The 27951-nt window shown below is 51.2% G+C and overlaps 1 protein-coding gene across 2 annotated transcripts; it reads right to left on the bottom strand.

Annotated features, from left to right (window-relative positions):
* Window positions 1–712: 712 nt before the first annotated feature.
* On the bottom strand, window positions 713–27407 carry LOC138801592 (serine/threonine-protein kinase NLK2). Of its 2 annotated transcripts, XM_069984584.1 has the most exons (11): window positions 27005–27407; window positions 25090–25219; window positions 24916–24971; window positions 10645–10751; window positions 10485–10570; window positions 9969–10178; window positions 9329–9430; window positions 9160–9246; window positions 8824–9022; window positions 8586–8679; window positions 6486–7913 (listed from the first exon to the last, which is right to left on the bottom strand). In XM_069984584.1, exons 1-11 carry the CDS (start codon window positions 27229–27231, stop codon window positions 7865–7867), a joined length of 1347 nt encoding a protein of 448 aa, XP_069840685.1. In that variant the 5' UTR covers window positions 27232–27407; the 3' UTR covers window positions 6486–7864. The 2 variants fall into 2 exon arrangements, with proteins under 2 accessions (XP_069840686.1, XP_069840685.1); XM_069984585.1 differs by lacking the exons at window positions 6486–7913; window positions 8586–8679 and adding an exon at window positions 713–1736.
* Window positions 27408–27951: the final 544 nt, after the last annotated feature.

Below are 27951 nucleotides of genomic sequence, written 5' to 3'. Positions count from 1 at the left end.
CATGGGGACATAGCCTCTACTTTGGGGTCACCATGGCATCTACAGGCACATTGGGGAAGATTTATCAAACATGGTGTAAAGTGGAACTGGCTCAGTCGCCCCTAGCAACCAATCAGATTCCACCTTTCATTTTCAAAAGAGTCTGTGAGGAATGAAAGGTGGAATCTGATTGGTTGCCGGGGGCAACTGGGCCAGTCTCACTTTACACCATGTTTGATAAGTTTCCCCCATAGTCTCTATTGTGGGTTCACCAGGGCACATGGGGGGGACATGTATCAAGAGCCGTTTTATTTTTTTTTCGGTGGAAAGTGCCAATTTGCGTATTATTTTATTCGCAAATGGTCGTTTTGTGAATAAAATATTCGCAAATCGGCACTTTGTGCCTCGTACGCCAGGGGGGCGGGGAGGGGGTGTGGAGGGGGTGGAACTCAAAGAACGCGCGATTTATCATTGTTTTTTATAAAGATACGCCGAAAACCTACTCCAGCCCTCAGCTGGCGTAGGTTTTCGTCCGTGTCCACCGGCTCGCACGGGATTTATGTAGAGGCAGTCCGCCTCTACATAAATCTCTGTAGCGCCGGAGACTTAATAAATGTCCCCCATGGTCTTTGCTATGGGGTCATCAGGTGGATCTCATAAATCCCATAAATCCTGGGGAGGCCGGCGGTCCTGTCCGGTTGTTGGGAGGAATAATCACACTGCGCCTGAACTCTTCTCCATTACATTCATTTTTATTCACTGAAAATAAACAAATAATCTACAAAATAAGACAACAGGATAGACAAAGAGCAAAGACAAATGAAGCAAATAGTCTCTATTAGAAATTCACCATTTCCTGTACAAGGCCTTTATGCTGAGGTATATATCGCCACGGTTACAGACTACAAACAAAACCTTGTGTAGTCAGATCCTGCAGACCTTACTCCCTAATTCTGCTTTCTACAGACAACAGAGACCTGACTGAGAATAACAAGTTCAGGATCCGACTACATGTGGTTTGTTTGTAGTCTGTTACCATGGAGACACATAGCTCTGTGTAGCAGCTGTTAGTGGGTGCGGAGTCCCCCTCTACAGTGAAGTAGAAACAACTTTAAGGAAATGACCTCATATCAAGATGTTTCTCCACCCCTTAGACTGCGTGTGAGGGGTCAAATGGGCTCTGCCTAGCATTCTGATTGGCTTAGAGGGCTCTACATAGACATATAGTGTGCTCATCTATTTGCTCTCTTTTTATTTGCCACATTTAAAGGGGCTCGGGTCTTGTTACAGTTCTTCCTATACCGCTGGATGTCCGCTATTGATGAAGTTCATATTGCCATGAAGGTGGTCACATGTCTCTGTAGTTCCGCCACCAGAATTGATCGATGTCCTGCAGCGTCACCCGCGGCTGCCGAAACATGGCTCCTTCCCAGTTGTCGTTGAGTGGGGGAGGTGGCGATATCGTCGGCTGTGAGGGCCACAGTAGGTTGGTCTGGCTTTGTGAGGTCGGGGGAGCGGCCCACAACTCCAAGGGCACCGAGGTGGCGACCAAGTCCCTTCTCCGGCGAGACTGCCTCGACCTCAGAGACAGCTTAAAGGACAGCGAGAGGCAGACCACCATGAAGATTGCCGTCAGACTGCCAAGCACCAGTATGGCCACCAAACATTGGCTGCAAGAAGGTGGAAGAAGGGAGCTGCCTGAGGAAGGGTTGTGTGGGGGTGCCGGAGATGCCGCCATAGTCATGGAGCCAAAGAACCTGAGACACAAAAGAAGATGGAGTCATCCATGATGGGGGAGTGAGGTCAATATAATACAGAGAGGCCTATGGTGGGGCCAGGGCAATACAACATGACACTGCAAAACATGGCTGTCCAGACAATACAGGTACAGAGAGGTCTATGGTGGGGCCAGGAAAATACAACATGACACTGCAAAACATGGCTGTCCAGACAATACAGGTCAATACAATACAGAGAGGCCTATGGTGGGGCCAGGAAAATACAACATGACACCGCAAAACATGGCTGTTCTTGTCCAGAAACAGCGCTTTCCCCCCTCAACCCATAACATATATGGGCCATGGTGTAGGAGTGTATATACAGGGCATGGTGTAGTAGTGTATACAGGATCTGGGTTGTGTGTATATACAGGACATGGTGTAGTAGTGTATATATACAGGATCTGGACTCTGTGTATATACAGGACATGGTGTAATAGTGTGTATATACAGGATCTGGGTTGTGTGTATATACAGGGCATGGTGTAGTAGTGTATATAGAGGATCTGGGCTGGGGGTATATACAGGGCATGGTGTAGTAGTATATACAGGATCTGGGTTGTGTGTATATACAGGACATGGTGGTGTAGTGTATATAGAGGATCTGGGCTGGGTGTATATACAGGGCATGGTGTAGTAGTGTATACAGGATCTGGGCTCTGTGTATATAGAGGTCGTGGTGTAGTAGTGTATACAGGATCTGGGTGTATATACAGGACATGGTGTAGTAGTATATATGCTGTATCTGGGCTGGGTGTATATACAGGGCATGGTGTAGTAGTGTATACAGGATCTGGGCTCTGTGTATATAGAGGTCGTGGTGTAGTAGTGTATACAGGATCTGGGCTCTGTGTATATAGAGGTCGTGGTGTAGTAGTGTATATACATGAGTAGCAGTACCTATGCTGCGTCATGTGTGGTTATGATGTAGCAGAGCTCAGAGTGTCATGTAGCAGAGCTCAGAGTGTCATGTAGCAGTCCAGGGCTCTCATGTTGTCTCTTACCTTAGTCTGTCGTCTTGTCCGGTCTTGGATTCAGCCTTGTACAGTTGTGTTTTGGGGGCAGAAAGGAGGAAATTGCAGCAGTATACGAAACCACAAGACTGCAACGTATTTCTGTATTCAGCGCTCCGCACCCTGCACCACGTGAGAGGAAACGTGACGTGTGCCACGTCCTGTAACACCCAACACACTGTACCGTCATAGGTATATACACACTATATGAGACCAGTGATCCAGCACATATGCGAGGAAAATTGCCTTTATTTTTGAAGTTTTGCAGTGCATGACAGGAGAAACACTATAGTGCAGGGACCCAACAGACAGACGCGTTTCGAGCGCATGCGCACTCTTGTTCACTTTCATAAACACACTATATACATGTATACAGCAACAATAGGGATCCTGCAGTGCTGACTTAGGGCAGGTTCACACTACGGAATTCGCGTGGACAATGTCCGCGGAATTCCGTCAGCTGTCCGCCCGCACGGGCACGCGCTTTTCCGCCGGCTCCATAGACCCCATTCTATGGGCCGGCGTATTCCGCGATCCGCTGAAAGAAGTGACATGACACTTCTTTCAGCGTATAGCGGAACACGCGGCCCATAGAATGGTGTCTATGGGGCCGGCGGAAAGGCGCCCAGATGTGCGGGCGGACAGCTGACGGAATTCCGCGGACATTGTCCGCGCGAATTCCTTAGTGTGAACCCGCCCTTACTTCTCCACTGAGGGTACGTTCACACTATGGAAACAACGCAGAGACCTCAAGTGGATAGCGGCCTCCACTTGAAGTTCCAAACAGCGAATTCCGCCGTTCGCCCAAAGAATTGACCTGTCATGACATGGCCCCAAGCTTACCGTGTCCATGATATGTGAAACAATGAAACCCCCTCCCCCATATACCCCACCTAACCTAGGGGTCTTTTTACACGGGCTGATGGTGAGGAGCTGTCAGATCAGCATGTCGGATGATCGTAACAGCAGCTATTACACCAAGCGATTATCGACCATAACCGACAATAATCGGCCAAATACAGCTGATAATTGATTGGTGTAATATGGCCTTTAAAGGTTTCTCAGCACAAGTAATCAGACGGCTGGAGATATATATATATATATATATATATAAAATCTGTGCTGTCCGTTTCCAGAACACACAGCAGTACATACAAACCTACGGCACTGCTGTGTGATCCGGCATCCTGCTCTCTAGCTGCCAATATATACGTATCCTTTCCCCATCAGCCGCACATCTGTTTACATGGGGAGAAGTGCGGCCAATAGCAATTCATTTTAAAGCAGCACAATAAGATGTGATCAGACGAGAATCAGGTGTTTTCCTCAGCTGATCGCCACCACCTTTAAATGGGCCGATTTTCGGATGAAGGAGCGTTTCTATTAGCCCAGTCTGTGTAAAAGGCGCTTATCACTAGACCCGACCTCAGATGTACGGAATGTACACATAAGCACCTCCTCCACAGGGGGGCGCTGTGCCCCTAACCACCTTCTCCACAGGGGGGCGCTGTGCCTCTAACCACCTCATCCAAACACTGTGCACTCCACGTGTGGTACCTGACCACTATGCTGACTAGGAGTAAAGTGCTGTGGTACCAGCCACCAAGGTTTCTGAATGCTCCATAGGCCCATTCTGCATAGGAGAGACCCTGGGCCCCCGATGGAAGCACCTCTGTATTAAATGAATAATAAAGCAGAAAATGCTCCATGCTTCCCAGCATGCCTCCACACTCCTCCTGCGGACATCCCCCGTCCTCACAGCTCCCGCACGCCCCTCCCGGGGACATCCCCCGTCCTCACAGCTCCCGCACGCCCCTCCCGGGGACATCCCCCGTCCTCACCGCTCCCGCACGCCCCTCCCGGGGACATCCCCCGTCCTCACCGCTTCCGCACGCCCCTCCCGGGGACATCCCCCGTCCTCACAGCTCCCGCACGCCCCTCCCGGGGACATCCCCCGTCCTCACAGCTCCCGCACGCCCCTCCCGGGGACATCCCCAGTCCTCACCACTCCCGCACGCCCCTACCGGGGGCATCCCCCGCACGCCCCTACCGGGGGCATCCCCCGCACGCCCCTACCGGGGGCATCCCCCGCCCTCACAGCTCCCGCACGCTCCCCCCGGGGACATCCCCCGCCCTCACCTCTCGGGGACATCCCCCGTCCTCACCGCTCCCGCACGCCCCCTCCCGGGAACATCCCCCGTCCTCACCGCTCCCGCACGCCCCCTCCCGGGAACATCCCCCGTCCTCACAGCTCCCGCACGCCCCTCCCGGGAACATCCCCCGCCCTCACCGCTCCCGCACGCCCCTCCCGGGGACATCCCCCGTCCTCACCGCTCCCGCACGCTCCCCCCGGGGACATCCCCCGTCCTCACCGCTCCCGCACTTCACATTCTCTCTCACATAGTTTCCCATGGAAGCAGCGCCAAGCCAAGTCCCAAAACTTCAAGGATTTTCCTGATAGAATTCAATATCCGCAAACCAACCTCCAGATCCCGGCTCGGGCAATCCTTCAGCATCAGCTGCTTTTTTTTTTTTTAAACAGATTGACAGGACCTTCTTCAAGGAATTTCCCTCCTGACATCCCCAAACCCCATATGGCCTTCAGAACCGGGGTAGCATAAGCCGGAAGCTGCCCGAGTTATGTGCGGAGATGCTTCACTTACCCTCCTGTCTCCCATTCCTGGAAGCAAAGGCCAAAGCCATCCCCTACAGGAGAATACCCACCTACTGTAACTACTCACTGTTCTGGTGCTCCATCCTCTTCTACTCCAGAGCTGCACTCACTATTCTGCTGCAATATTCTTACAGGCCAGAGCTGCATTCACTATTGTGGTTATATCCCATATACTACAGTGAGCAGGATTATCCATTGAAGTGAATAAAACTTAATTGCAAACCACACCTGAACTGGAGACAAGAGCGGTGCTGTCCCTGGAAGAAAGTAGCTATATTTTTTGTAGCGCTGGATAACCCCTTCAAGACTCTAGTCGCCTCCAGAGCTGAATTCACCCATCTGCGGCTACCACCTGTCTTATCTATGAGCTTGAGTTACATTCATTGTTCTGTTGCAACATCCCCTATACTCCAAGCCACCTCCGGAGCTGCATTCACTATTCTGCTGCCAAAGTCTGTCTTATACTCCAGAGCTGCACTCACTGTTCTGTAGTTACATTCTGCATGTATGTGTGTATATATATTTTACTGTTCTGTCCTCTCATACTCATTACCTTCAGAGCTGCATTCACAATTCTGCTGCTATATCCATTCCTCTATCCCAGAGCTGCATTCACAATTCTGCTGCTATATCCAGTGCTCTATCCCAGAGCTACATTCATTTTTTGTGTAGTTACTGTATCCTGTATATGCTACTATCACCCCAGAGCTGCATTCACTCTTCTGCTGCTATATGCAGTCCTCTATCCCTGAGCTGCATTTATTATTGTGTTGTTACTGTACCCTGTATGTATTACTGTCACTCCAGAGCTGCATTCACTATTCTGCTGCTATATCCAGTCCTCTAGCCCTGAGTTGCATTCATTATTGTGTCGTTACTGTATCCTGTATATACTACTGTCACTCCAGAGCTGCATTCACTATTCTGCTGCTATATCCAGTGCTCTATCCCAGAGCTGCATTCGTTATTCTGTTCCTAGTGACAGCAGATTACACTATAGGATTCCTGGCGGAGAGAAGAGATGACAGAAGACGTCTGGTGTAAAAGGCAGGACAGAATTTATTTAAGATGCCGGCTGAGACCAACAATCGTTAAATAAAACCTGAAGACGCTAAATTCAAGTTTTCAGGGATTCTGGGTTTTTTCACATTTAGGAAATTTAAAAGGAAAAAAAAAAGAAAAAAAAAAAACAAAAAGGGAAAAAACAAACAAAAAAAAAAAAAAACAAAAAAAAAAAACACAAAAACACAAACACAACATTTCAACAATTTATAAATCATAATAAAACACTTACTGGAAGAGGTAGATTATTGAATGGGTGTCAAACCATAGGAACAGTGACAATGTCATTCGCCCTAACACGCAACGTGATACACATCTGTACACAAGTTATAAGTTAAAAACTCAAGAAATCCGTGAGAATGGGAGAGAAAAACAGTGAAATCCACCCCGATCCCTTCTGAGGGGGCCGCACCTCGCCCCCCTTGTAGTGCATTAGATTCAGCCGCTGTAATACCTCACAGCAGACTCTAGATGTCAGCAGAGAGCCGGGGCTGTGCCACCTGCGGCCATAGGCCAATCTCAAACAATCCTCCCGCCCCTGGGGGGGGAGGGACACACAGTCGTCTGGGAAACAGCAGATCACACGTATAGCTGTAGAATAAGACAGCAGCTGCAGCTCCCCCCCACCCCCCATATTAAAGTGACTAGACTGCTAAGGTGGAGGGGGCAGCACCCTGCACCACTCACAATCACCAGATTGTCACTACAAGCAGTGTCCATGACTACCAGCATGCCGTGCTCCAGAGCCGCTCCCCTCCCCCAGTGGAGGCAGCTGTATTACGGGCGGAGAACCATCACCAATCTGAGGAATGGTCCGGTGATGCCCCTCCCATTGGTCATGCCCACAATATGGCCACCTCCAGTAAAGCGGGGGGTGGGGTGGGGCGCTTCCTTTTACTGCTTTCCTCTCCTTTAAAAAAAAAAATCAGTAGAATAAATAAAAACACTTTCTGCGCAGTTTTAGCCGCGTGCAGGTGGAGCAAGGGGGGAGGAGCCGCCACCTGGAGAGCAGCTGATGTAGACCCCGCCCCCAAGTCCAGGAGTCTCCCCAAAGGCAGTGATGGGGGAGGAGCCGGACAAGGCAGAGAATTCTCTGTATAGAAAATATTTACAGCGTCCTTTATCCGTAGAGAGAAGAGGAGTTCCCTCGGCCGATCCCTGCCGCCTCCCGCTGCCACACGGGATTCTGGGAAAGTCCTTATAATGAAGCAGGAAATAATAGAGAACGGGAGCGAGCGGGAAACGGAGGAGAGTCTCATGGAAAGCAGCGGGAGGGCAGGCGGAGGCTTCATGCCGTGAACGTCGACAGAGGGGGAGGAGGAAAGGTCACGACCTCCGGAACTCCAGCAGCGAGCGGCTCATCTCTCCTCCTTCTTGGAAACCTTTGAGGAATGCCAGGCTGTGGATCTAAGGAATGAAGCGATGCAGGGGTTAGAGGAGGCAGGCATGCAGGCCGGGGAGAGAGGAGACTGTGAGCTACGAGGCACAACAGGGACCACAACAGTCATGGCCGCCCTGCACATCGGTGACGAGGATGATGTGATCACATGACCTCACAGGTCTCTCATCCACTCACTGCAGTGTGAAGAGCAGCTCCTGTGCCCCCACACGTTCTGCTGCCGTAAGGGGAGGGGCTGTGGGGGTCACACTACACCTGGTACACATGGCAGTGCCAGCCGGATGAAGATGGCGGTGGGGATGGAGTGCCTGCCCAAAGAAGATGGCGGTGGGGATGGAGTGCCTGCCCAAAGAAGGTGGCGGTGGGGATGGAGTTCCGGCCCAAAGAAGGTGGCGGTGGGGATGGAGTGCCGGCCCAAAGAAGGTGGCGGTGGGGATGGAGTGCCTGCCCAAAGAAGATGGCGGTGGGGATGGAGTGCCTGCCCAAAGAAGGTGGCGGTGGGGATGGAGTGCCTGCCCAAAGAAGGTGGCGGTGGGGATGGAGTGCCGGCCCAAAGAAGGTGGCGGTGGGGATGGAGTGCCGGCCCAAAGAAGATGGCGGTGGGGATGGAGTGCCTGCCCAAAGAAAATGGCGGTGGGGATGGAGTGCCGGCCCAAAGAAAATGGCTGTGGGGTGCTCACCTGATGAAGGTCTTGAAGGCGGCGGAGTGCGGGTTTATACACAGAGGAGGCCGCTTTCCTTGCTGTTGGTCTGTGATGAAGCGATGAACTAGTTCTGCACCAGGATAGACTTGTCAGTCACTGAACACAACGTGCCAACCCCCATTAACCCTCCCAACCCCCGCCACACTCACCCCTCCATCCACACACCCATCCCCGCGACACTCACTCCTCCCTCCCCAGCCCCCGACACACTCACCTTTAACCTGCCATACAGACGTCAGGCTTTTCTCATACGAGTCATCAAACCGGTCGCCAGCCGTAGGTTCAAAATCCGCAGTGTAGACGCGTCCCGAGGACACAGAATAGCAGCAGTGACACATACACGTGTGGTAACGGAGCCGCCCCTCCTCCAGGTACGGGTGGGCCAAGGCGTCCTTAGCAGAGATCCTCTTCATCTGGAAATACAGGTGATGTGATAAGCCCGTGCCCAGCTACAACCCCTGCCCACGCCCAGCTAAAAGCCCCACCCATGCTTAGCTACAAGCCCCACCCACACCCATCCACAGAAAAACACAACCAAATAACCACTTACTGGATCAAACAGCAGCATCCGGCACAGGAGGTGGACGGCCTCGTGGGTGGCCTCACCAGACAGCATGTACAGGACCGAGAGGGACGGCTGCAGAGAGAACACACAGAGAAATGAGGCCACCACTACAGCAAGCAGAGATCTTATAACACTGCAAGGAAGAGAACTGTACCGGCTTGTGCGGGCCGCGCAGTATGTGGGCTCTGGCCCCCTCACAGGCCGAGCGCATGGCAGTAAGAGGAGGGGTCCCCAGGAGGTCAGTGATCAGGTCCAGCTGTCAGAGGAGAAAGGGATTAGGATACATGGAGGAACAAAAGAGGGGACCCAGAAATAACCAGGGCCCCTGCTTATAGATGGAGACAGACTACACCTCCCACAATGCAGCACAGCAGAGCCAGGTCTACACCCTACACCTCCCACAATGCAGCACAGCAGAGCCAGGTCTACACCCTACACCTCCCACAATGCAGCACAGCAGAGCCAGGTCTACACCCTACACCTCCCACAATGCAGCACAGCAGGGCCCACAGGGGGTGGAGGGAAGATGTGATGAAGCTTCCTCCCCTGCTGGTTTAGTGTCTGCACAGATCAAGCCTCTCATGGGTCTCCAAACTGCGGTCCTCCAGCTGTTGCGAAACTACAATTCCCATCATGCCTGGACAGCTAAAGCTTTGGATTTGGCTGTCCAGCCATGATGGGAAATGTAGTTTTGCAACAGCTGGAGGGCCACAGTTTGGAGACCCATGCGTCTAAACCCAATGCAGTGGAGCAGCTGGCAGAATTGTGAATGCAGCTCTGGAGGTGACACATACCTGCTGGATGGGACTCTGCGCCTGGAACAGAATTCGCCTCCCTAGAAGCTCAGCGAAGATGCAGCCGACAGACCAGATGTCGATGGCATTCTGATAGTGGCGGCTGCCCATGAGGATCTCCGGGGCGCGGTAATACTGGGTCACCACCTCCTGGGTCATGTGCTGCGACTCGTCCAGCTCCTCTACTCGCGCCAAACCAAAGTCACAGATCTGTGAGGGGGAGAGAGGCAGCACTGAGGTTACTGCACTAAAGGAGGCGGCGGGAGGAAGGAGGAGGTGGCGGCGACAGAAGGGCGGACATAAAGGGGAAGGAGGCGGCGGCGGGAAGAAGGAGGAGACAGGGGCGGACATAGAGGGGAAGGAGGAGGGCATTCTGACTGAGAGGCATGAGTGTGGACAGAGAGGGGAGGAGGGGGCAGGATCAGGGCTGGAGGAAGGAGGAGGCAGGGAGAAGGAGCATGGACAGGGAGGGGAGGTGGGGGGGGATGTGCGTGGGGGTGAGGTTAGGTGACAAACCTTCAGCACGCAGTTACTGTTCACCAGCAGGTTCCCCGGTTTGATGTCCCGATGCAGGATCCCAGCTGAATGGAGATACTTTAACCCTGCAAGCAACAGAAGGGGTTAATAGCAGATAGACCCCAGGACCCCCACCCAGAGCCCCGGTCACCCCTCTCACCTCGTAGTATCTGGTACAGGAAGACCTTGATGTGGTCTGCGCTGAGCGGCTGCGGGGACACGATGACTTTGTGGAGGTCGGTCTGCATCAGTTCTGTGATGACGTATCTAGCGGAGGTCGCAGTCAAGGTCATAGAGGACACAGTGACGAAACTACAGCTCTTAGCACAAGGGGGGGGGGGGGGGGGGGGGGGGGGGTCAGCAATGCAGATACTTCATAGAACCAGATTTTCAGATGGCCGGCAGGAAATCCCCCCCCCCCCCTCCCAAAAAAAAAAAAAAAAAAATCTTATAGGATAGATAGACGTACCATACCAGGCAGCTTACATTTGGTTATTGTAGGTTTACCTATCACATCTGCTGGAAGTTTGTTCCCAGCATCTACTACTCTTTCAGTACATTAATATTTTCTCGTGTTGCTTCTTATTTTTCTCCCAGTAACCTCTCACTGTCTCTTCTTGCTCTTGAGCTCAGTTCTTTCCTAAAAAAAAAATAAAACTGACCCTTCTTCCTCCTGTAACATATATAAAGGTTTCCATCATGTCCTCCTTTCCCTTCTTCCTCCTGTAACATATATAAAGTTTTCCATCATGTCATCCTTTCCCTTCTTCCTCCTGTAACATATATAGTTTTCTATCATGTCCCCCTTTCTCTTCTTCCCCCTGTAACATATATAAAGGTTTCCATCATGTCCTTCCTTTCCCTTCTTCCTCCTGTAACATATATAAATGTTTCCATCATGTCCCCCCTTTCCCTTCTTCCCCCTGTAACATATATAAAGGTTTCCATCATGTCTTCCCTTTCCCTTCTTCCTCCTGTAACATATATAAAGGTTTCCATCATGTCCTCCCTTTCCCTTCTTCCTTCTGTAACATATATAAAGGTTTCCATCATGTCCCTCCTTTCCCTTCCTCCTGTAACATATATAAAGGTTTCCATCATGTCCTCCCTTTCCCTTCCTCCTGTAACATATATAAAGGTTTCCATCATGTCCCTCCTTTCCCTTCTTCCTCCTGTAACATATATAAAGTTTTCCATCATGTCCTCCTTTCCCTTCTTCCCTCCTGTAACAATATATAAAGGTTTCCATCATGTCATCCTTTCCCTTCTTCCTCCTGTAACATATATAAAGGTTTCCATCATGTCATCCTTTCCCTTCTTCCTCCTGTAACATATATAAAGGTTTCCATCATGTCATCCTTTCCCTTCTTCCTCCTGTAACATATATAAAGGTTTCCATCATGTCATCCTTTCCCTTCTTCCTCCTGTAACATATATAAAGGTTTCCATCATGTCCTCCCTTTCCCTTCTTCCTCCTGTAACATATATAGTTTTCTATCATGTCCCCCTTTCTCTTCTTCCCCCTGTAACATATATAAAGGTTTCCATCATGTCCTTCCTTTCCCTTCTTCCTCCTGTAACATATATAAATGTTTCCATCATGTCCCCCCTTTCCCTTCTTCCCCCTGTAACATATATAAAGGTTTCCATCATGTCTTCCCTTTCCCTTCTTCCTCCTGTAACATATATAAAGGTTTCCATCATGTCCTTTCCCTTCTTCCTTCTGTAACATATATAAAGGTTTCCATCATGTCCTCCCTTTCCCTTCTACCTCCTGTAATATATATAAAGGTTTCCATCATGTCCTCCTTTCCCTTCTTCCTCCTGTAACATATATAAATGTTTCCATCATGTCCCCCCTTTCCCTTCTTCCCCCTGTAACATATATAAAGGTTTCCATCATGTCTTCCCTTTCCCTTCTTCCTCCTGTAACATATATAAAGGTTTCCATCATGCCCTTTCCCTTCTTCCTCCTGTAACATATATAAAGGTTTCCATCATGTCCTCCTTTCCCTTCCTCCTGTAACATATATAAAGGTTTCCATCATGTCCTCCCTTTCCCTTCCTCCTGTAACATATATAAAGGTTTCCATCATGTCCCTCCTTTCCCTTCTTCCTCCTGTAACATATATAAAGGTTTCCATCATGTCTTCCCTTTCCCTTCTTCCTCCTGTAACATATATAAAGGTTTCCATCATGTCCTCCCTTTCCCTTCTTTCTCCTGTAACATATATAAAGGTTTCCATCATGTCCTCCCTTTCCCTTCTTCCCCCTGTAACATATATAGAGGTTTCCATTATGTCCTCCCTTTCCCTTCTTCCTTCTGTAACATATATAAAGGTTTCCATCATGTCTTCCCTTTCCCTTCTTCCTCCTGTAACATATATAAAGGTTTCCATCATGTCCTCCTTTCCCTTCCTCCTGTAACATATATAAAGGTTTCCATCATGTCCTCCCTTTCCCTTCCTCCTGTAACATATATAAAGGTTTCCATCATGTCCTTTTCCCTTCTTCCTCCTGTAACATATATAAAGGTTTCCATCATGTCTTCCCTTTCCCTTCTTCCTCCTGTAACATATATAAAGGTTTCCATCATGTCCTCCCTTTCCCTTCTTTCTCCTGTAACATATATAAAGGTTTCCATCATGTCCCCCCTTTCTCTTCTTCCTCCTGTAACATATATAAAGGTTACCATCATGTCCCTCCTTTCCCTTCTTCCTCCTGTAACATATATAAAGGTTTCCATCATGTACCCCCTTTCCCTTCTTCCCTCCTGTAACATATATAAAGGTTTCCATCATGTCCCTCCTTTCCCTTCTTCCTCCTGTAACATATATAAAGGTTTCCATCATGTCTTCCCTTTCCCTTCTTCCTCCTGTAACATATATAAAGGTTTCCATTATGTCCTCCTTTCACTTCTTCCTCCTGTAACATATATAAAGGTTTCCATCATGTCCTCCCTTTCCCTTCTTCCTCCTGTAACATATATAAAGGTTTCCATCATGTCCCCCCCCTTTCCCTTCTTCCTCCTGTAACATATATAAAGGTTCCCATCATGTCCCTCCTTTCCCTTCTTCCTCCTGTAACATATATAAAGGTTTCCATCATGTCCTCCTTTCCCTTCTTCCTCCTGTAACATATATAAAGGTTTCCATCATGTCCTCCTTTCCCTTCTTCCTCCTGTAACATATATAAAGGTTTCCATCATGTCCTCCCTTTCCCTTCTTCCTCCTGTAACATATATAAAGGTTTCCATCATGTCCCCCTTTCCTACAGATTATACAGATTCAAATCTTTATATCTTTCCTGATATGGTTTATGCCTCACACCCTCCACCACTTTGTATTAGTGTGTGTGTATATTATATAATATTTATATATATATATATATATATATATACATACACTGGTACCTTTGTTTAAGAGTGTTTTGGTTTAAGAGCTCAAAGTTTTTCAAAATTGTGACTTGGTGTAAGAGCAATGCTTTGGTGTAAGAGCTCCCTGTACTGAGTGGGAGGAGGAGTGGGGGAGGAGCATGGTCTGCATAGCGGGGTCTACAGCCCTGTACTCTGACCCAGGAAGTCTCCCTCACCTTCCAAATCATAGCAAATCCACTTCAGGCTGGGGCTTACATCAGGGGACAGGACTATGGAGGTAATCTCTGCATAGCTGTAACCCCTCTCTCCCCGGACAGAGAGCGCTGCATGTATGTGCCCACATCTGTCCTGCTCATTCCTCCCTGCTGTCTCTGTCAGTCCTGATTGGTCCATGCTGAACACCCCCCTCCTTCCCTATATCTGTCATGTGACCACACAGACCTCTGACAGCAGCCCTGCTTCTCTATTCTAACCTGTTGTACTACACTACTGCATTATGAGGATCTGCAGTTCCATCCTGTATCTACATGTATGCCCTTACTATACATTATACACCACGTGCTGCTATACTGTACAGTAACTTATATATCACAGATCCAGTCTTTCCACTGCAGTCTTTGCCAACACAGAACTGCCGATATGACACGCAGATCTCCTACAGAACTATCCTTACCTACCAACCCTTCTCCTATGCCACTATCCTTACCTACCTGCCCTTCTCCTATGTCACTATCCTTACCTACCAACCCTTCTCCTATGTCACTATCCTTACCTACCAACCCTTCTCCTATATCACTATCCTTACCTACCAACCCTTCTCCTATGTCACTATCCTTACCTACCAACCCTTCTCCTATGTCACTATCCTTACCTACCAACCCTTCTCCTATGTCACTATCCTTACCTACCAAACCTTCTCCTATGTCACTATCCTTACCTACCTGCCCTTCTCCTATGTCACTATCCTTACCTACCAACCCTTCTCCTATGTCACTATCCTTACCTACCAACCCTTCTCCTATGTCACTATCCTTACCTACCAAACCTTCTCCTATGCCACTATCCTTACCTACCAACCCTTCTCCTATATCACTATCCTTACCTACCTACCCTTCTCCTATGTCACTATCCTTACCTACCAACCCTTCTCCTGTGTCACTATCCTTACCTACCAAACCTTCTCCTATGTCACTATCCTTACCTACCAACCCTTCTCCTATGTCACTATCCTTACCTACCAACCCTTCTCCTATGTCACTATCCTTACCTACCAACCCTTCTCCTATGTCACTATCCTTACCTACCAACCCTTCTCCTGTCACTATCCTTACCTACCAACCCTTCTCCTATGTCACTATCCTTACCTACCAACCCTTCTCCTATGCCACTATCCTTACCTACCAAACCTTCTCCTATGTCACTATCCTTACCTACCAACCCTTCTACTGTCACTATCCTTACCTACCAACCCTTCTCCTATGCCACTATCCTTACCTACCAACCCTTCTCCTATGTCACTATCCTTACCTACCAAACCTTCTCCTATGTCACTATCCTTACCTACCAACCCTTCTCCTATGCCACTATCCTTACCTAAATATGCAAAAGAGGAGCCCATGGAGCCTCATCAAAAAGTCTCAAAACACAGGACTAGCCAGATATCCCTCCGGGAAGGACCCAGCAAAACCACCATATTATGTGGTCCTATAAGTCAAAGTAATGACAAGGGAAAAACCAAGGCCAGGTATCCACATACAGCTGTTTTGGGGTGTTGCCCCTCATCAGTGTGGAGCAGGATTCTGGCTAAGTGGGAGCAACGCCTAGTAGAGTCATAAGAGAAACAGATCACTGATCTCAGGGAGACCAGCCAAAAGCGACAACACTGCCGGCTGCTAATGAAAGCGCTCAATGAAGTGAAGTCCTAGGTGCATTGCCCCCTGGGAAACATGAATCCTGCTCCGCACTGATGAGGGGCAACACCCCGAAAAAGCTGTATGTGGATAGAACCTGGCCTTGGATTTTCCCTTGTCATTACATTGGCTTATAGGGCCACTTAATATGGTGGTTTCCTAACAGGAGCCACCCCTTGGCTGGGTCCTTCCCGGAGGGATATCTGGCTAGTCTTGTGTTTTGAGACTCTTTGATGAGGCTCCATGGACTCTTCTTTTGCATATTTATGTTTCCCAGGGGGCAATGCACCTAGGACTTCACTGCACTGAACGCTTTCATTAGCAGCCGGCGGTGTTGTCGTTTTTGGCTGGTTTTCCTGAGAGCAGCGATCTGTTTTTCTTATGATTATCCTTACCAACAAACCCTTCTCCTATGTCACTATCCTTACCTACAAACCCTTCTCCTATGTCACTATCCTTACCCACCAACCCTTCTGCTATGTCACTATCCTTACCTACCAAACCTTCTCCTATGTCACTATCCTTACCTACCAACCCTTCTCCTATGTCACTATCCTTACCTACCAACCCTTCTCCTATGTCACTATCCTTACCTACCAACCCTTCTCCTATGTCACTATCCTTACCTACCAACCCTTCTCCTATGTCACTATCCTTACCTACCAACCCTTCTCCTATGTCACTATCCTTACCTACCAACCCTTCTCCTATGTCACTATCCTTACCTACCAGCCCTTCTCCTGTGTCACTATCCTTACCTACCAACCCTTCTCCTGTGTCACTATCCTTACCTACCAACCCTTCTCCTATGTCACTATCCTTACCTACCAACCCTTCTCCTATGCCCCTATCCTTACCTACCAACCTTTCTCCTATGTCACTATCCTTACCTACCAACCTTTCTCCTATGTCACTATCCTTACCTACAAACCCTTCTCCTATGTCACTATCCTTACCCACCAACCCTTCTGCTATGTCACTATCCTTACCTACCAACCCTTCTCCTATGTCACTATCCTTACCTACCAACCCTTCTCCTATGTCACTATCCTTACCTACCAACCCTTCTCCTATGTCACTATCCTTACCTACCAACCCTTCTCCTATGTCACTATCCTTACCTACCAACCCTTCTCCTATGTCACTATCCTTACCTACCAACCCTTCTCCTATGTCACTATCCTTACCTACCAGCCCTTCTCCTGTGTCACTATCCTTACCTACCAACCCTTCTCCTATGTCACTATCCTTACCTACCAACCCTTCTCCTATGTCACTATCCTTACCTACCAACCCTTCTCCTATGTCACTATCCTTACCTACCAAACCTTCTCCTATGTCACTATCCTTACCCAGCAACCCTTCTCCTATGTCACTATCCTTACCCAGCAACCCTTCTCCTATGTCACTATCCTTACCTACCAACCCTTCTCCTATATCACTATCCTTACCTACCAAACTTTCTCCTATGTCACTATCCTTACCTACCAACCCTTCTCCTATGTCACTATCCTTACCTACCAACCCTTCTCCTATATCACTATCCTTACCTACCAAACTTTCTCCTATGCCACTATCCTTACCCACCAACCCTTCTGCTATGTCACTATCCTTACCTACCAAACCTTCTCCTATGTCACTATCCTTACCTACCAACCCTTCTCCTATGTCACTATCCTTACCTACCAACCCTTCTCCTATGTCACTATCCTTACCTACCAACCCTTCTATGTCACTATCCTTACCTACCAACCCTTCTATGTCACTATCCTTACCTACCAAACCTTCTCCTATGTCACTATCCTTACCTACCAAACCTTCTCCTGTGTCACTATCCTTACCTACCAACCCTTCTCCTATGTCACTATCCTTACCTACCAACCCTTCTCCTATGTCACTATCCTTACCTACCAACCCTTCTCCTATGTCACTATCCTTACCTACCAAACCTTCTCCTTTGTCACTATCCTTACCTACCAAACCTTCTCCTATGTCACTATCCTTACCCACCAAACCTTCTCCTATGTCACTATCCTTACCCAGCAACCCTTCTCCTATGTCACTATCCTTACCTACCAACCCTTCTCCTATGTCACTATCCTTACCTACCAACCCTTCTATGTCACTATCCTTACCTACCAAACCTTCTCCTATGTCACTATCCTTACCTACCAAACCTTCTCCTGTGTCACTATCCTTACCTACCAACCCTTCTCCTATGTCACTATCCTTACCTACCAACCCTTCTCCTATGTCACTATCCTTACCTACAAACCCTTCTCCTATGTCACTATCCTTACCTACCAACCCTTCTCCTATGTCACTATCCTTACCTACCAACCCTTCTCCTATGTCACTATCCTTACCTACCAAACCTTCTCCTATGTCACTATCCTTACCCACCAAACCTTCTCCTATGTCACTATCCTTACCCAGCAACCCTTCTCCTATGTCACTATCCTTACCTACCAACCCTTCTCCTATGTCACTATCCTTACCTACCAACCCTTCTATGTCACTATCCTTACCTACCAAACCTTCTCCTATGTCACTATCCTTACCTACCAAACCTTCTCCTATATCACTATCCTTACCTACCAAACCTTCTCCTGTGTCACTATCCTTACCTACCAACCCTTCTCCTATGTCACTATCCTTACCTACCAACCCTTCTCCTATGTCACTATCCTTACCTACCAACCCTTCTCCTATGTCACTATCCTTACCTACCAACCCTTCTCCTATGTCACTATCCTTACCTACCAAACCTTCTCCTATGTCACTATCCTTACCTACCAACCCTTCTCCTATGTCCCTATCCTTACCTACCAAACCTTCTCCTATGTCACTATCCTTACCTACCAAACCTTCCCCTATGTCCCTATCCTTACCTACCAACCCTTCCCCTATGTCCCTATCCTTACCTACCAAAACTCCCATGTCACTGTCCTTTATCCTTCACAGACCACAAACTATCTGGGATTAATCCTCAGTAACTCCTCTATCAGCTCTTTATGAGGAAGTGCATCAAAGACTTTGCTGAAATCCGATATCCAGCATTTTTGTGACAAAATCAAAGAAATCACTGAGATTAGTCTGACATGATCGGCCCGCAGTAAAGCCATGCTGGTTTGGATCCATCTGGTTGTTGATACTTAGGTGATTCATTATCCTATTTTTTCCCATTGTTTTTACTACTACAGATGTTAAGCTCACCGGCCTGTAGTCACTGGGCTCTTCTCTACTCAAACAGACCTGCTGATCTCCCTCCTGTAGCGTCGTACCTGACGTCTGTACCATTGTATTTGCTGTTTCTGTCGGTCTCGCTGGTTTTGTGCCGCTCATTAGGAGCCCTGGGGGTGTTTCTCAGAGCCCCCCCCCCCATGCATATTCATGCATGTATAATCAGGCCGATCAGGAAGCGCTAAGAGACCAGCAAGATTATGCATACATGAATATGTATAGGGAAAGCGTCACTGAAGGAGGCACCGGGCCGGTCGAGACGGGGGACGCGCCATGGTGCTGAGAAACACCCCCAGTGCTTATAACAAGCACATCTGCATATTGGATCTAAAACTGCACAAAACCCGCTGGACCGACAGAAACAGCAAGTACACAGATGTGACGGAGGATTTATGCCCCTCAGAAACAGGTTCTGCAGTCTCTCGGCAGCATTTATAAGCTGTGTGTCCTCCTTCTGTAAGTCTCTCACCCCAGTCTATATACCTCCTATAGGATGTTATGTCTCCTGTATAATGAGATTATATATATATATCCTCTGTCAGCTACCCCCCCCCCCCAGTCTCTGTATACCTCCTATAGGATGATAGCTCTCCCTCTGTATAATGTTATATATAGATATATCCTGTGTCAGCTCTGTATACCTCCTATAGGCTGCCTTTTTCCTGTACAACTCTAGTAAACCCCAGTGCTTTCTTCTTCCTTTTCCTAACTTCTCGTACATGTCGTCCAGTTGCCGTTAAAATGGCATCTTTTATTACTGCCCACTGAGCGCTCCCAATGTTTTATTCCACCCCGATATTCTATTATATACGCCATCTTCTTAAAATCAGGATCACAGGGGCAGTACAGGAGTATCAGGTGCGGTATAGGATAACAGGGGACAGTACAGGAGTATAGGGTACGGTATAGGATCACAGGGGGCAGTACAGGAGTATAGGGTGCGGTATAGGATCACAGGGGACAGTACAGGAGTATAGGATCACAGGGGGCAGTACAGGAGTGTAGGGTGCGGTATAGGATCACAGGGGGCAGTACAGGAGTATAGGGTGCGGTATAGGATCACAGGGGACAGTACAGGAGTATAGGGTGCGGTATAGGATCACAGGGGACAGTACAGGAGTATAGGGTGCGGTATAGGATAACAGGGGACATCACAGGGGACAGTACAGGAGTATAGGGTGCGGTAAAGGATCACAGGGGGCAGTACAGGAGTATAGGGTCACAGGGGACAGTACAGGAGTATAGGATCACAGGGGACAGTACAGGAGTATAGGATGCGGTATAGGGTCACAGGGGACAGTACAGGAGTATAGGATGCGGTATAGGGTCACAGGGGACAGTACAGGACTATAGGGTACGGTATAGGATAACAGGGGACAGTACAGGAGTATAGGATCACAGGGGACAGTACAGGAGTATAGGATGCGGTATAGGGTCACAGGGGACAGTACAGGAGTATAGGATGCGGTATAGGATCACAGGGGACAGTACAGGAGTATAGGATGCGGTATAGGATCACAGGGGACAGTACAGGAGTATAGGATGCGGTATAGGGTCACAGGGGACAGTACAGGAGTATAGGGTACGGTATAGGATAACAGGGGACAGTACAGGACTATAGGGTACGGTATAGGATAACAGGGGACAGTACAGGAGTATAGGATCACAGGGGACAGTACAGGAGTATAGGGTACGGTATAGGATCACAGGGGACAGTACAGGAGTATAGGGTACGGTATAGGAGCATAGGGTGCGGTACAGGATTGCATGCAGTCAATTTGTAGGTCAAACCATAACCACTGGTGGTCATTGGAACCTCATCCCCCCCCCCCCCCAGTAACTTCAGACCCATTCTCCATTAGTAAATATGAAATCTAGAGCGTTTTCTCCCCTGTAAATGCACAAGGCATATTCCAATCCACATCAGACATGTTGTGTCCCCCATAACTACAATGTCCCCCTACAGACATTTTGGTAATTTTATACATCATGTAGAGGTCCTTTTACACACACAGATTTATCTGACAGATTTTTTAAGCCAAAGCCAGGAACAGACTATCAGCAGTCCTTGTACCAGTGGTCTCTGTAACAGCTACTAGCTCCCAACCCTCCCTGAACATGATGGCCGTCGGCTCACAGATTGTTTCCTAAGCTGCGAACATTCATACACATTACAGTGATGGACGATTTGCTGTGTGAAAAATCCTGAGATTGTTCAAATTTATACAATAATCATTCCGTGTGTCGATCACATCATTGGTTCTTTTGCTGGGATAACTGACCACTATGGTTCTGTGCGTTCTGGTGAACGGTTCCACGTCGCTCATAAAAGCTCTCGTTTGCAATTGTTAATCGTTTAAAAAAATAAATAAAAGAAATCGCTATGTCCAATAGGATCCTTAGATTCACTAAGCTTCTCCTTACTTTTATCGACAACTGCATCTGCTGCTCGACAACTGCAACTACTCTACCAACAATAACCGCATCTACTGCGCCAACCACTGCACCTTCTATGCCAGCCACTGCACCAACTGCATCTACTGCACTAACCACTGCTGCTCGAAAACGGCAACTGCTCTACCAACAATTACCGCATCTACTGCGCCAATCACAACGTCTACTGTGCCAACCACAGCACCTTCTATGCCAGCCACTGCACCTACTGTGCCAACCGCATCTACTGCACCAACCACTGCATCTGCTCCTCGAAAACGGCAACTACTCTAACAATAACCGCATCTACTGCGCCAATCACGTCTACTGTGCCGACCACTGCACCTTCTATGCCAGCCACTGCACCTACTGCGTCAACCGCATCTACTGCACTAACCACTGCATCTGCTGCTCGAAAACTGCAACTACTCTACCAACAATAACCGCATCTACTGCGCCAACCACCACATCTACTGTACCAACCACTGCACCTTCTATGCCAGCCACTGCACCTACTGCATTAACCACTGCATCTACTGCTTGAAAACGGCAACTACTCTACCAATAAAAGCATCTACTGCGCCAACCACCACGTCTACCGCTTGAGAACGGCAACTACTCTAACAATAACCGCATCTACTGTGCCAACCACAACGTCTACTGTGCCAACCACTGCACCTTCTATACCAGCCACTGCATCAACCACGTCTACTGCTCAAAAAGTCAACTACTCTACCAACAATAACCGTATCTACTGCGCCAACCACTGCACCTACTGCGCCAAGCAGGTCTACTGCGTTAACCAGTGCATCTACTGCTCGAAAACGGCAACTACTCTACCAACAGTAACCGCATGTACTGCGCCAACCACCACGTCAACTGCGCCAGACACTGCACTTTCTATGCCAGCCACTGCACCAACCGCATCTACTGTGCTAACCACTGCATCTACTTCTCAAAATCGGCAACTACTCTACCAACAACCGCATCTACTGCACCAACCACTGCACCTACTATGCCAGCCACTGCATCTACTGCTCAAATACGGCAACTACTCTACCAAGAATAACTGCATCTACTGCGCCAAACACCACACCTACTGCGCCAGCCACTGCATGTACTGCTCAAAAATGGCAACTATTCTATCAACAATAACAGCATCTACTGCGCCGACCACCACATCTACTGCGCCAACCACAGCACCTACTGCGCAAAAACAGCAACTACTCTACCAATAATAACCACATCTACTGCGCCAACCACCGTGTCTACTGCTCGAAAACGGCAACTACTCTACCAACAATAACCGTGTCTACTGCGCCAACAACCACGTCTACTGCACCAACCACTGCGCCTACAATGCCAGCCACTGCATCTACTGCTTGAATACGGCAACTACTCTTCCAAGAATAACTGCATCTACTGGGCCAACCATCACATCTGCGCAAAAACAGCAACTACTCTACCAACAATAACCCCATCTACTGCGCCAACCACCGTGTCTACTGCTCGAAAACGGCAACTACTCTACCAACAATAATTGCGTCTACTGCGCCAACCACTGAACCTACTGCACCAATCACTACGCTCTCAAAAATCCCAATACGCTTACTCGTCTTAACTGGACGGGGACAGAAACCCTCCTCGTATTTTATGTCTGTCCCCTTCATTTGGCGTTAATTCCTCACCAAGTACCTGTGTACCTATATGTGATGGATGGAAACCATCCCTCTTGTACAGCTTTTTGCTAAAACACCTCTCAGTTGAGTACCCTACAAGAACACCTTTCCCATTGGGAATCACCTGAGCAGCCATGTCTCCATCAGGAACAACATCTCTATCGATATCAGCGAAAACACACATACTCTGCTTCTGGCAGCTCCCTGAACCAACCACTATCCGGGCCACCCATCTCCTCGGAGGTCTGTGAGGAAGTGGTGGCTGGTAACATGGCTGCTCAGCAATAACTGACTGGGATAGTCTCATCACATTTAAGTGTACAGACTAAGGACTACAGCTTAGAGATTTCACAGAATACAATGCACCTAATAGACAGCTTCACCCACTGCCAGCCAGTGCCCAGCACCCACCACCTGTCCACCCACCGCCAGCCAGTGCCCCTGATCCGCCGTCAGCCAGTGCCCAGCGCCCCTGATGTGGCGTCAGCCAGTGCCCAGCACCTGTCCACTGCCAGTCAGTGCCCAGGGCCCCATATCAACAACCATCTAGTACCCAGCAGCCACCACCTGTCCACCCACCAGCCATTGCCCAGCACCCCTCACCTTACCAACCAGCTACCCACTACCAGTGCCAAGCACCCCTAACCTTACAAACCAACGTCCAGCTACTCCTGACCCCCCCACCACCACCGCCAGTCATCATCAAGGACCCGCCAACCAGCCACCGCCAGCCATTGCCCACCACCCCTCACCAAGCACCCCCCCACCTTACCAGCCAGCTACCCACTACCAGTGCCAAGCACCCCTAACCTTACAAACCAATGTCCAGCTACTCCCGACCCCCCCCACCGCCAGTCAGTGTCAAGGACCCGCCAACCAGCCACCGCCAGTCAGTGCCCAGATCCCCTCACCCACCGCCAGCCAGTGGCCAATTACCGGCCAGGTGTCCACCCACCGCCAGCCAGTGGCCAATTACCGGCCAGGTGTCCACCCACCGCCAGCCAGTGGCCAATTACCGGCCAGGTGTCCACCCACCGCCAGCCAGTGGCCAATTACCGGCCAGGTGTCCACCCACCGCCAGCCAGTGGCCAATTACCGGCCAGGTGTCCACCCACCGCCAGCCAGTGGCCAATTACCGGCCAGGTGTCCACCCACCGCCAGCCAGTGGCCAATTACCGCCCAGGAGTCCACCCACCGCCAGCCAGTGGCCAATTACCGCCCAGGAGTCCACCCACCGCCAGCCAGTGGCCAATTACCGCCCAGGTGTCCACCCACCGCCAGCCAGTGGCCAATTACCGGCCAGGTGTCCACCCACCGCCAGCCAGTGGCCAATTACCGGCCAGGTGTCCACCCACCGCCAGCCAGTGGCCAATTACCGGCCAGGTGTCCACCCACCGCCAGCCAGTGGCCAATTACCGGCCAGGTGTCCACCCACCGCCAGCCAGTGGCCAATTACCGGCCAGGTGTCCACCCACCGCCAGCCAGTGGCCAATTACCGCCCAGGAGTCCACCCACCGCCAGCCAGTGGCCAATTACCGCCCAGGTGTCCACCCACCGCCAGCCAGTGGCCAATTACCGCCCAGGTGTCCACCCACCGCCAGCCAGTGGCCAATTACCGCCCAGGTGTCCACCCACCGCCAGCCAGTGGCCAGCACCTGTTCACCCACCGCCAGCCAGTGGCCAGCACCTGTTCACCCACCGCCAGCCAGTGGCCAGCACCTGTTCACCCACCGCCAGCCAGTGGCCAGCACCTGACCACCCGTCACATACAGCACTTATGATCAGGATACATCTCCTCGAAGCAGTCGATCTGCGGGGGCTGCAGAATATCCAGGGCGGAAAGGACCTGTGACAGAACAGATTACATGAGACCATTACCCATCCCTCACCTGATGCCCATGCAGGAATTTTGGGCCACATGTGCCCACCCACAATGCCCTGTGGGGCGGCCGCCCGCTCCTTACGTTGTCATGCTTGAAGAAGCAGAGCATTTTCAGCTCCCTGAAGACTCTCTTGCAGGACACCAGGTTCTGGAAGACATTGGGCATCTTCTTGAGGGCAACACGTTTGCCATCTCGAGGGTCGGTAACAGACCTGCAGGACATGAGGGAGATCAGGAAGAGTGTATGACTGAGTGTATCACCGCTCCTCTGTGCCCGCACAAACAATCCTCAAGACTGTGACCTCTGCCCGTGGTCATAACAACTACAGCAGATAAGAGGCAGCGAGACTGGCACAAGGGGCACAGGGAGAGGAGGCAACAGACATCTGCAGAGAGACTGGGGGGCTGAGAGAGGGAGGGACCATCCTAAGCTGGGGGCCAGAGGGGCAGCGAGACTGGCACAGTCCAAGAGAAAGAGGGAGCGAAGCGGGCAGCGCAAAGGACTGTGCCCAGGAGGTGCCAACCAACAGTGCTGAGCACCCCCCAACCAGAACTGCACCAATATACAGAGCTCTAAACCCCCATCTCTATTCCTGCACCCCACTATATACTGCTCTGTGTTCCCTCACCTCCAAACCCTGCACCCCTATATACCTGCATATTCCTCACTCTGCACCCCCATATTGTGTCTGAGCGCCCCCCCCCCCCAACACAGCGCTCTGTACCTGCACAGCACCCTCCAGCCTATACTATACACCGATCCCCCCATTACCTCCAGGCCTGCCCCCCCCCCCCGGTACTGTGCACGGTAGCCCTGCCCCCCCGGTACTGTGCCCCCTCTCTCTCCTGCCCCCCGCACCCCCTCTCTCTCCTGCCCCCGTACCCCCTCTCTCTCCTGCACCCCCTCTCTCTCCTCCCCCCCGCACCCCCCTCTCTCCTGCACCCCCCTCACCTCCCTCCTGACCCCCCCCTCTCTCTCCTGCCCCCCGCACCCCCCCCTCTCTCCTGCCCCCCGCACCCCCCCTCTCTCCTGCACCCCCCTCACCTCCCTCCTGACCCCCCCCTCTCTCTCTCCTGCCCCCCGCACCCCCCCTCTCTCTCCTGCCCCCCGCACCCCCCCTCTCTCTCCTGCCCCCGTACCCCCTCTCTCTCTCCTGCCCCTGTACCCCCTCTCTCTCTCCTGCCCCCCCCTCACCTCCCTCCTGACCCCCCCCTCTCTCTCCTGCCCCCCGCACCCCCCTCTCTCTCTCCTGCCCCCCCCCCACCCCCCTCTCTCTCCTGCCCCCCTCACCCCCCCCCACCCCCCTCTCTCTCCTGCCCCCCTCACCCCCCTCTCTCTCCTGCCCCCCTCACCCCCCTCTCTCTCCTGCCCCCCTCTCTCTCCTGCCCCCGCACCCCCCTCTCTCCTCCCCCAGCACTTCCTGCCCCCTCTCTCTCCTGCCCCCCTCACCCCCCTCTCTCTCCTGCCCCCCTCTCTCTCCTGCCCCCGCACCCCCCTCTCTCCTCCCCCAGCACTTCCTGCCCCCCCTCTCTCCTGCTCCCCGCAACCCCCCTCTCTCTCTCCTCCCCCCCCTCCCCCCCTCTCCCTCCTGCCCCCTCCCCCCCTCTCCCTCCTGCCCCCTCTCTCTCCTGCCCCCCCTCCCTCTCCCTCCTGCCCCCCCTCCCTCTCCTGCCCCCCCTCCCCCCTCCTGCCCCCCCTCCTCCCTCCCTCTCCTGCCCCCCCTCCTCCCTCCCTCTCCTGCCCCCCCTCCCCCCCTCCCGCACCCCTCCCCCCCTCCCGCACCCCTCCCCCCTCCCGCACCCCTCCCCCCTCCCCCCCTCCTCCCCCCCCTCCTCCCTCCCGCACCCCTCCCCCCCTCCTCCCCCCCTCCTCCCTCCCGCACCCCTCCCCCCCTCCTCCCTCCCGCACCCCTCCCCCCTCCCGCACCCCTCCCCCCCCCGCACCCCTCCCCCCCCCGCACCCCCTCCCGCACTTCCTGCCCCCCTCCCGCACTCACCACACGACCCCGAATGCCCCGTATCCTATGGGCCGGTCGGGCTCGGGCTCTCCGGTGCAGTGCGGGGCTCCCGGGTGTTGGGGCCCGGTGGTCACCGCTCCTCCCCCGCTGGCGGCTCCGTTGTGACAGTAGAACTTGTGGCCGAGGGGCGGCGGGATGATCCCCCCGAAGACCCCGGAGCACAGCTGTCCCGGCTGTACCGAGCGCCCGGGCCCCGGGAACGACATGACCGCCGGCCGCCTCTAGTGCTGCATGTCCCGGGCCCGCAGCCAGCTCCCGCCGCCACCGCTACTGCCGCATCTCCCCCCCGGACACACGGCGGCGCCGATCAGGGAGGGGGTCCCTGCTCCTGCTGCTCCGGAGACCCCGTGCCGCATCAGCTGGAACAATGCGGCCTCCCGGCGTGCACCGCGGCTTAAAGGGAACGTACCCCCCCCTCCCCTCACAGGCCGGAGGGGAGGAGGAGACTGGGCTATACCCTCTGTATACTGCTGTATACCGCTCTACCCCCTCTGTATACAGCTATATACTGCACTACCCCCTCTGTATACAGCTATATACTGCACTACTCCCTCTGTATACAGCTATATACTGCACTACTCCCTCTGTATACAGCTATATACTGCACTACTCCCTCTGTATACAGCTATATACTGCACTACTCCCTCTGTATACAGCTATATACTGCACTACCCCCTCTGTATACTGCTATATACTGCACTACCCCCTCTGTATACTGTTGTATACTGTACTACCCCGTCTGTATACTGCTACACTGTACTACCCCCTCTGTATACCGCTCTACCCCCTCTGTATACTGCTATATACTGCACTACCCCCTCTGTATACTGATGTATACTGTACTACCCCGTCTGTACACTGCTACACTGTACTACCCCCTCTGTATACCGCTCTACCCCCTCTGTATACTGCTGTAAACCACTCTA

The sequence above is a fragment of the Dendropsophus ebraccatus genome, chromosome 9 (genome assembly GCF_027789765.1).
Source record: "Dendropsophus ebraccatus isolate aDenEbr1 chromosome 9, aDenEbr1.pat, whole genome shotgun sequence".
Lineage (NCBI taxonomy): Eukaryota > Metazoa > Chordata > Amphibia > Anura > Hylidae > Dendropsophus > Dendropsophus ebraccatus.
Note: the sequence above shows the minus strand (reverse complement) of the source record. Positions and strands in the feature narration are given on the sequence as shown.

Bases quoted from the DNA above. Each gene is read 5' to 3' on its own strand.
- LOC138801592 (XM_069984584.1), bottom strand. From the start codon at position 27,231: ATGTCGTTCCCGGGGCCCGGGCGCTCGGTACAGCCGGGACAGCTGTGC. The intron at 10,571-10,644 runs GTGAGAGGGGTG...TGTTGCTTGCAG, and splicing joins CCTGTACCAGATACTACGAG to GGTTAAAGTATCTCCATTCA. The intron at 9,023-9,159 runs GTAAGTGGTTAT...CTGTATTTCCAG, and splicing joins GGATGCTGCTGTTTGATCCA to ATGAAGAGGATCTCTGCTAA.